Source organism: Stegastes partitus, unplaced genomic scaffold, assembly GCF_000690725.1.
Source record: "Stegastes partitus isolate 25-593 unplaced genomic scaffold, Stegastes_partitus-1.0.2 Scaffold469, whole genome shotgun sequence".
Taxonomy (NCBI): domain Eukaryota; kingdom Metazoa; phylum Chordata; class Actinopteri; family Pomacentridae; genus Stegastes; species Stegastes partitus.
The window spans coordinates 210,769-220,756 of record NW_007578200.1 but is presented as its reverse complement, the minus strand read 5'-3'; the positions used below and the strand labels follow the sequence as shown (position 1 = coordinate 220,756).

Genomic DNA, 9,988 nt, shown 5'->3' with positions numbered 1-9,988 from the left:
AGCTCTGATGATTCCTTTAAAGCCAATAACTGTTGCTTTGGATTTCTCCTTTATGAGATGTGATCGAAAGTAGCCCCCTTGTGCAGGAGTACACTGCTCCCAGCTCTCCTGCCGTGACCCGAACACTACATGGAAGTCCAATTCTGTAAACGCATCAAGGACCATAATGACCCTTCAACTTGAATTTGCTTGTTTTGGAAGTAGGCCAGGTGGGAGAAGGATGGTTGTGTTGGTGTTCGTGGTGGAGCACTCCATGTTGTCCATGTGCCACCGCTCAGGTTGTTTGAATTTCCTCTACGACGCCTCAGGATGTTGGAGTAGAACTTAAAACTGACACCTGGATGACAAGTAGGTCTCGTAGAATATGCCGTTCTCCTGATACTTCCATTGAAGGCTGTTGGTTGGAATTATAGTCATAGATCCACCTCTCATCATTAGTGATGATCCCAGACGTGAAGATTGGATCGTCCCTCGTTTGGGATGGGGGATCCTCACATTGTGGTTCTGCAGGTCTCTGGTAACATCACACATGCACCCCTGCAGGTGGTCACACTAACCAAGTTGTGGATTACTCGGATTCCCGACCATCCCTCACCACTCTGAGGCGAAACAGGAGCAAAATCGGAGCTCATACTCAGACTGCAACGGGACAGGGATTCAATCTCAGCTTAAGGATTTACGACAACCAGCAGCCGGAGTTAACAAATGAAATGGGAAAGCTTAAAGCAGATGTTGACGACAGAAAAGCAAACTGAGGCGAGTCTGACATTTCCCAGACGTCGCTGACAAATGTGGAAAAGGAGCCGGTCTTTACAAAGTGTTGATCTACAACAACAAACATCCCCGACGAGGGATCAATAACGATCATCGCATCTTGTTTTATGCACAAATCTGCCACCTGTGGTTGGAGGCAGCACCTGCTCCGTTCTCTGGGTCAAAGTGAGATGAAGCAGCTCAGTAGGAGAGAAGACACAGAAACAATGGAGAGGACACTTAAAGTCCAGTGGGATTAAGAAAACTGCCTCTAGGCTCCACCTCGTAGCTCAACCAGAACCCTGTGTTGTGTTTCTGGAGTGACCACAAATCCATTTATGGACAGTTTGTCTGAGGACTGATGGATATCTAAAGTCTCTTTTTTTAAAGGTGTGGTAGACATTAGCAGATCCTTCTTGTAAAGATTGCAAATGTTTTAAATAAGTCGATAAGCTTCCTGATTGGACGCCAGACTCCAAACAGCTTCCACCATCCTGAGGTTTCATAGCCGTCACTGTGACTCTCCACAAAAACAATCCACCGACTGATTAGTCGTCTATAATTACAACATAGATGAAGCTCTGGACGTATCTTAAGAATAAATTATAGTGAAATGCACCTAATTCCAAAGTTTTTTTTGCCACTTTAATCAAGAAACCCGTCTGTAATCTATTCAGTAATTTGTGTGACATTAGACGTCCTAATTGTGCAGAAGAACTATTTGATTGGTCCAACTCCTAATAGTCACATCTGCATTATGCAAATGTGATTAAACTTCATGCGTCATTTGTTTAATAACTGGATTCAGGGTCACACGTAAATCATAACCATCCCTTTATTGACAGGCTGGATTAGAAAGTTGCATTAAATTCATTACAGTACAAACCAGGAACAGAAAGAGAAGGCCACACACTACGGCTGAGGGACGACGGAGTAGAAAAAAAAATTAAAACTGCTTCTCAAGGAGAAGGGTGAGGTGCTGGAGACAGAAGAGACCCGGGGGAGGAATTAAGAGGGAAGAGAACAGCGGAGGGGAAAGACGACGAGGGAGGAGAAAATAAAATTATCAAAACAAGCCTTCATAGAAGGAGAGAATCGAGACTTCCAGCAGCTTCAGGTGACGCTGCAAAGAACGACTGTCGACACGAGGGGGAGAAAAGTACAGAATGCAAAACAGCACATGGGTTACGTCCACATTTGGTTCTCCCTGCACCACCATGATCGAAGCTCCTCGCTGACTCCCCGGTTCCTCAGGTCGGGTGTGAAACCAGAAACCTTTAGCTTCACTTCCACGAACTTCACTGTGCAGAAGACACAACGCGGCCAAACCGAATCTGTCGATGCTCAAATCAAGACGAAACAATAAAACGGTGGATAAATACAGGGAGCTGAAACAGACGCAGGCCAGAATGAATCTCCAGGAAACCGGAGAACGCCGTTCGCTGACGGGCAGAGGTTTGTCGTGGCTGGAGGGGGGCGGCGCCCTCTTTAGGAGTTGGGAGGCTGGAAGGTCTTGGAGGTGGCGAGCATGGCTCGCACTTTGGCCATCAGATCCTAAAGAGGAGACAGAAAGAGAGAAAGGGAGACGAGATTTAAAGGCACGGTCGAGAACGATTGTTGATCTTTAGCTAGTTAGCAAATTTACACTGTTAGCATGTTTCTTCTCTTTCCCACCAGACGATGGTGTTGGAACAGCGCTGAGCAAATCAAGTTCATTTGTTTGTTTCTCATTTACAAAACCGAGGCTGTGGACAGACACCAGATTCTTTTCTCCAGCAGAATAGACAGGTAGTTTGCTTAATTTGACAATCGCTCACTTTGTCTTTAACGGACAGCAAATCTTCCCTCTTGTGCACCGTCACTGGGTTACAAAGAAAGTAGTACGACAGTAGGACGGGTAAAGCTTCAACCAGATCACTGAGAAGGAACTCGTCAAGGAAAAATGTGGGCGTTGCAACTGCAAGGACGGTAGATTTGTTACACATTGGTGGTTAAAATATAATCACTGACTTTGACAAATATGCTAATTTGGTAGCGCCTGCGTAGCCAGGTGAGCTATTGGGGCATTTTCATTTCAGATTTTGCTTCGCCACCATTTCATCCCAGTCAGTGATATTATTTCAACCACAGTTATCGAACAAATCTGCTGTCTTGGCAGTTGCAACGCCCACATTCATGGACAGGAGCTATTAGATGGGTTGACTCCGACCCATAGCATGATTTGCTGCATGTAAGTCCCCGTCTCTCCTCCTCATCTTTCTGGTCTCTCCTTGGCTTGGTTCCATTAAACCAGGCGTCATGTGACCACACGGTGGCGTAAGAGGCCAAATCATCAGTGGCTGTAATTAGGAAGGCAGGAAACAAAACCAAATGTTTGCTAACCGATAAAAGATTTAAACTAAATTTGGCCACACAAAAGAGAAGAACGGAGCACCGTACTCAGGAACTGTTTTCAGCTGATCGGTCATGCGAGTGAAATGTCAGAAAGTTGTTTTGAAGGTTATTTTTTTGGCGAATATTTCCATTTGCGTGAACTTTTTCTGGTGCAATACTTCAAAACAGACATAAATACGTCACAGACACACTGCTACTGTGTTGTTGAACAGTCGTGCTGCATTTTGCACAAAGCCAATAAACGTCTTCACTCGGCTTTAGTTTGACTTTAGAACATCTACTAGTTGCTCTGAATCGTTCTGGAACCAGCAGCTGCACCTGGACGACGTGAACACACGACTATGAGCGACCTGACCAGCGGGATTAGCTCGACGCGTTTATGTTCTCGTCACAGCGCGTTACGGCTCCTTTATGAGGAATAATTCTGTCTATAATTAATCAGCCAACTACTCCCCGAGGCGTGAAGGAGTCGCTGGTAATGCCGTCCCCACCGGGAATCAACCACGCAGCCTCCAGACACCTTAAGCTCACTGATTTGTTTTAGCTCGCTTTAGCTTGCGGCGCGCATGAATGAGTCTCGGCCTCTAATTTATTTGAATGGCGCAAGTCCATCAGCGCGGGGCTGCCAATTAAGAAGGGTTTGGGGAAATTAAAAAAAAGAAAACTACAAGTAGACGAACCAGGCTTTTTTTTTTCAGGAACAGAAGACCATCTAAAGTGCTCAAAATTACACATATTAGAAAAAAACAGGAACCTACAGGCTCCTAATCCTTAATTCCTGCTGCCATGTAAACAGGTCGATGATAGGAGGAATCCATAATTCGTAGAAAGCTGCAGTTGCAAAAAAAAAAGTGGGTGTTGAAAGATAAGCAGAGGAATAGAAGAGAATTCAGCGTGGGCGGCTGCCAAAGTGCAGTTTTTTAGGTTTTTTTTTTTTTCGCTTTTCTTCCCCCACGCTCTTCAGGTGGGAATGTAAATTCTGCTGACCAGGGGGCAAACGCTTGCATTGCAGAAAAGGAAGTGTTAATTTGCATCGCATCCCACGAGTGATTCACACACGCATGGACAAATATCCGCCCTCCAGCTCTCCTGACAGATGAGACAAATTAACAGCTGTAATCACAGAGGGAAGGAGCTGTCACATCACATCGCTCAGACCGACGCTGCTCCGCGAACGTCTGCGCGAGCGCAACCAACAATAGTCCAAATTATCATTAAGGGAGCCGCTAGAAGTACAAGTGAACTCTTGTCAGCTGCAAGTGTCTGAGCGGATAAAAGTGCTGCTAAAATCATATCGCATTACCAGATATGCACTGAAGCTGTCAGACAAACCGGGGTACGTAGTAGTGGAAATGAATGACGCTCACAACAGGGAACAGCACGTGTAAGATGAACCGAAATATTCTGCCGATCCGTTAGCTTAGCACAGTCAGTTAGCATATTAGCATCCTGTGTGGCGCCTTTTGCCAGCAGAGCTTCTGTAATTGGAACAATCCCTTTATTATGAAGCTAATTTCAACCAAACGCCCGACTCTGGAAGTGAAACCTTAATGACTCCGCTGGATGTGAAAGACCAGAGCTAACCGGAGCCCCCCTGAAACTCCATGCTGCACACCAGCATCCCGCTCATGAGGCTTATCCAGGTTTTGATCTTATTCACAATGTGCTCCACAGAGAAATCCAATTATAAATACTCGCATCCCGGTTATTGATCACCGTGTGCTCTCTGCAACTCCAACATCCCTGCAACGGTTAGCTTCACATTATTAGCTTAACACCGTGTAGGACGAGGCAGCAGCGGATGAAGACGCACCAACGTGACCCCGAGATCATTACGATGGAGATCAGTGACCCTGAATGAAGAGAACATTTGAGGCGCATGTTTGTACCGACTCTGTGGCAGAAACCCAGGATAAGATGCTCACATACACCAGTGTCCCGCTTTCTTGTCGGCATGCTCGTGTTTCCCAAAAAAATCTGAGATCAGGATCTGGTGTTTACACATAAAAACTAGAAAAACTTCAAAAACCGCATCATAAACTAGATGTTTATGTAAACACACCTCATCATAACAAGCAAAGGAGCATCTGGAGACCACGACTCCTGCACTAAAATTATACATCTATGTCCATCCATCCATCATCTCTACACCTTAATCCTCACTATGGTGGGTGGAGTCTATCCCAGCTGACTCAGGGTGAAGGCAGGTTCACCTGGACAGGTAACCAGTCTATCACAGGGCTACACTTAGAGACAGACAACCAAGCACACTCACATTCACACCTACGGACAATTTAGAATCACCAATTAACCTCAACATCCCGGGTGTCCTCACCGGGACGCCAACCGGCGACCTTCTAGCTGCGAGGCGCTAACGGTGCTAACCACCAAGACACCTTGCAGCCCTAGTTTAGTCGTATAGGAACATAATCTGCATAATCTGTGTATTTTCAGAAACAATTTGTAGCTTTTTTTTTGTTGATGCAACTAATTATCCCTGATATTAGCACTTGTTTCACAAGACTTGGTCATTTTCTAATATTTTTAACCGCTTTAAATGCTGTAGGAGCTGTTTATGTTTGCTGTCGGCAGGTGAGTTAATATGGATTGTTTGAACACATGGTGCATATGCAGAGGGCACAGGTGACAGGAAGAGGAGGGCCCAGGTAGGGGGAGAGCCAACAGTTCTCACCAGACCAGCATCAAACCAGCACAGATACCAGATTCACAGCAGGAGAACCGCTGTGTTTTCGTTTCATGCCTATCATCGAATAAACATCCACTAACGGTGAGTATCCTGACTGGAGGTTCGCTCTGCTCCACCTGTGCAGTAACGGCAATTACAAGACATTTAAATAACTGCCATTACAAATGCTGCAGTCTGTTGTTAGGTGTAGAAGTTAAAGGCTGCACATCTCCACCCCCTCAGCAAGGTAGCCAGCTAGTCTCCGTGTGTTCTGCTGTTTGTTGTTGAGCATAAACCAACCTGCTCTGCGGCTGCAATTACTATTGACTGACATCTTTATAAATCAATGCCACTTTGTTTGGCTGCACTGTAAACAGATATATGTCGTTTTCTTCTTGTTGTATTTCTGACAAAGGAGCGGCTCGATGTGTGCGTTACAACTCCGGGTCCTGCTCTTCCCACAAAGAGCCCAAAGAACCAGCAGTGAGATCTGGAGGATCACAGCTTTACCAAATTGGAAGTCATTGTGAGGACACGACACCTCACTGCTGCTGTTTCACTTTTCAAACGGACTTTTCTTGTTTGGAGTTTATTTTTGTGACAACGCCTTCTTCCCTGCAGCCTTCACAAGTTGGAAGTTTGAGCTGAAACGTCTTCCGAAACACTCTGGTGTGGGAGAACTTATGGAGACCCAGACACGACGACGGCCTGAAAACAGAAACCCGACCAGCCCCATGAGCGATGTGTGCAGACTAAGCCTTACTGAGGACTTCAACGGGGTTAGTCCAGCCTCAAGTTAAAGGAATCGGAAGGTGAAAGGAAGCTGTATCACACACAGGTTTGCTTTTAATCAACACAGCCAGGAGAAGAAACCTCAACACTGTCATATGATGCTCCTCATATGATGCTCCTTAAAGAGCAGCCTGCAGATTGAACTCTTCTTTTAGATTATTGTTTGGAAAGTTAATGCAGATTTTATACGATCTAAGAGACATAAATTCAGATGCACTGCTCTTAAAATACGCTTTCTTTCCTGTTGTATTACGTCACATGAAGGAGTCGTCTCCGTCTCGGTGACTCCGCTTCAGAAAGTTGCTGCAGATGACTTCACACTTCACACTTTTTCATCATGGAGGGTTGTTGTGTTTGCAAAACTCCAGCCTGTCAGGGCATCAAGTCCACGTTTGGTGCCGGAGAGGAGCCCAAAAGATGGTATAAATTTTAAACTAGAGAATTATGTTCCTGTGATAGATGAGATGGAGCTCTGGATGGGATTTCTAAACCGGGATGTTCCTTCTCAGCTGCTTCAGATCTGCGGGAGCAGCGCTTACAGATTGGTTCAGGATTGAGCTTCACACATCAGCTCCTGTTGGTTAAGTAGCAGCACTCAGGCCAAATGTGCTCCAGTTTAGATCCTGATATCTGATTGCAAACTTCTCCTCAAACCACAAAGTATTTCCTCAATGACATCCGTTATTTCTTCTACTCCTGGTCTGCTTTTGGTCTACGCTTCACCCAGCAGGCTCATAATTATATTTCAGTGTTATGCTCCGTATTTTTTCCTTTAAACTCACCGCTCTCCGTTTGATGACGTCATGACTGAGCTGGAGTTTTTTCCAACTCTAATTGTTATTATTGTGCATATGTCTCTGAACCTTTTTAAACAATCTACACATTAATTTAGTGATGCACGATATTAAAACTTCTGGCTGATATCGATATTAAGATTTCTGATATCGCCGATGTCGATATTCAGTTTTGGTTCACACTGAAAAATGAGTAGAAGTAAGCACCGTAAGAACGAGGAAAGTATTTAGAAGAAGCTCAAATTAGACCACAAAGTCTTCTTTATTAAAACTAAAACGTATGTGTAGGAGCCGATAATGTAATAACGGGTGATAGCATATGAAGTTATTATGTTTTTGGCCTGATAAAAGAAAAAAAACAACTTTGCAAAACGTAAGAAGTTATTACGTTACTGGCTTCTATACATATTTCAACATTTTTAACGTTCAAGTCCAGGATCATTTAGGTAAAAACGTCTGTGAAATAGCAAATGTAGAGACGGAGGTGCTAATGTGAGACAATCATCAGCTAAATTTACTCATCCCGATACTGATATGTCGGAAAAAACACCAATATCGGCCGATACCGATGTGGTTGCCGATATAGCGAGCATCCCTACATTAATACACCGGGGTCGCCAACCTGCAAGCTGCTCTTTACCTGTTGTTCCTACGTCATCCAAGCGTTTGCAAACATCCATCATCATCTCTACACCTTAATCCTCACTAGGGTCGTGGGGGGCTGGAGTCTATCCCAGCTGACTCAGGGTGAAGGCAGGTTCACCTGGACAGGTAACCAGTCTATCACAGGGCTACACTTAGAGACAGACAACCAAGCACACTCACATTCACACCTACGGACAATTTACAATCACCAATTAACCTCAGCATGTTTCTGGACTGTGGGAGGAAGCCGGAGAACCAGGAGAGAACCCGGCGACGTTCTAGCTGCGAGGCGACGATGCTAACCACCGATCCACCTTGCAGCCCCGAAAAACAGAAAATAAAAAGTGTTTCAGATCCCCCTCCCTTCACCCCCACAAGAAAAAAACAAAAAAAACTTGAACACTGCAACGCTAAAAAAAGACACAGTGAAGGTCTACAAGCTATTCTGAGGGTATCCATCAAACGTACACCAGAGAGAAAAGGGACAGAAGACGGAGGAACAAAGATAAACAGCAGGAAAATGAGAGTTGGGATGAGGCAAACAGCAACCAGGCACCCTCAGGGAAGTGGAGCCCATTAGGCAGATGAGGGCGTGCTGAATTATTCAAGATGTGTTTGTAAAACATCACAGATGGGGTATAAGTAGTTAGTGGTTTCGAATCTGTGCATGTTGCAACAGCATGTTTTCGCGAGCTCGCTAATGTTACTGTGCGGAGATGAAGGCGGCGAGGAGACTATGGGAGATAATGAGAAAGAAAAAGGAAATCAGATGGTTGTTGATGAGACAGAAGCATCCGAAGATAAAAGAACTTTTTATGTATCTGTGGTCAGTAAACACACTCATAGCCTCTCCCACACACAGACGGACGGACGGCGGTCCACGGCCAGGAGAGAGAATAGGTTTCAATTTAGTGAAAGTTGTACCAGTATTCAGAGAATAGCTCGCGTCGCCACTCCATTCACACTCTATTGACCTCGATTACGCTGAAGCCTCGGAGCCTCTCGAGTCGTGGCCTACGCTGCAGCCTCTCCACATCCGCCGCCGTGACACTCGTTTTCTTGTAGGCACAGCTGCTCCTGCGTTACATGCTTTCCACTTTACATCATTTAGTTTGCTAAACATTCACCGTGCAACCCTGCACTTGAGGTTTTTCTTTACGCCGCTCTCGCCCGGCTGCGGCAGAATCAACACGTCGGGATGTTGCATCACTTAACGCGGAGATAAGCAGAAATGAAAACGCGGACGTTTGATCAAAGACGTCGACGGGCTGAGAATGTAAAGAAGCAACGACTCGAGGCCCTAAAGCCGCAGGAACGCCTTTCATCTGGGTTTCAAACTAATCAGAGTAACTGATTAAAAAAAAAAACGTCTTAAAGTGAGATTCTCTGTGTTTCCACAACAGCTGAAATGAAGTAAACGAAGCCACAGCGCTGGAGGAGAGAGGCGAGACCAACAAACAGACACGAGCGTCCTAATGACGGCTGATTGGACCGAACGCCGGCTCGCTCGCTTCACGTTTCTGAAGCTTTTTGCTCATCTAAGGGAGCAGAATTAACCCGTAATGAAAAGTGAAGCTTTGTCGTACGGATGCGGCGCCGTCTGTGTGAGTTTGCAGCGAGGATTGTGTTCGTTTGGTTGTCGTGCATCTCTGAGAGCAGCCTAATGGCAGCTGTAAATTGTACATTTTAAGCAGGGCAGAGCAGAGAGAACCCGGGTCAGGATTTATGGGCGAGGTGTGCGCCGGGTTACATTGTGAGTAATGAGCGTGCTCCACTTGTTCGGTTGTCCTCATTCTGAGCCCAGCGTGCAGCTACAGATGGGAGAACAACCCTGTGTCACCTAAATGTCTTCATGATTTCAGTCACCTCCTAATAACTGCATATGTGGAAGCTGACAAATGGAGCATTTTGTCTTACTGACACC

General features: G+C 45.5%; 1 protein-coding gene across 3 annotated transcripts in view; it reads right to left on the bottom strand.

Annotated features, from left to right (window-relative positions):
* Positions 1-1,570: 1,570 nt before the first annotated feature.
* Positions 1,571-9,988, bottom strand: part of sfswap (splicing factor SWAP) — a 54,433-nt gene continuing 46,015 nt past the window's right edge. For all 3 annotated transcript variants that reach the window (XM_008286774.1, XM_008286775.1, XM_008286776.1), the window contains one exon: positions 1,571-2,307. In XM_008286774.1, coding sequence (XP_008284996.1) covers positions 2,242-2,307 — 66 coding nt within the window. In that variant the 3' untranslated portion in view covers positions 1,571-2,241. The remainder of the gene's footprint in view (positions 2,308-9,988) is intronic.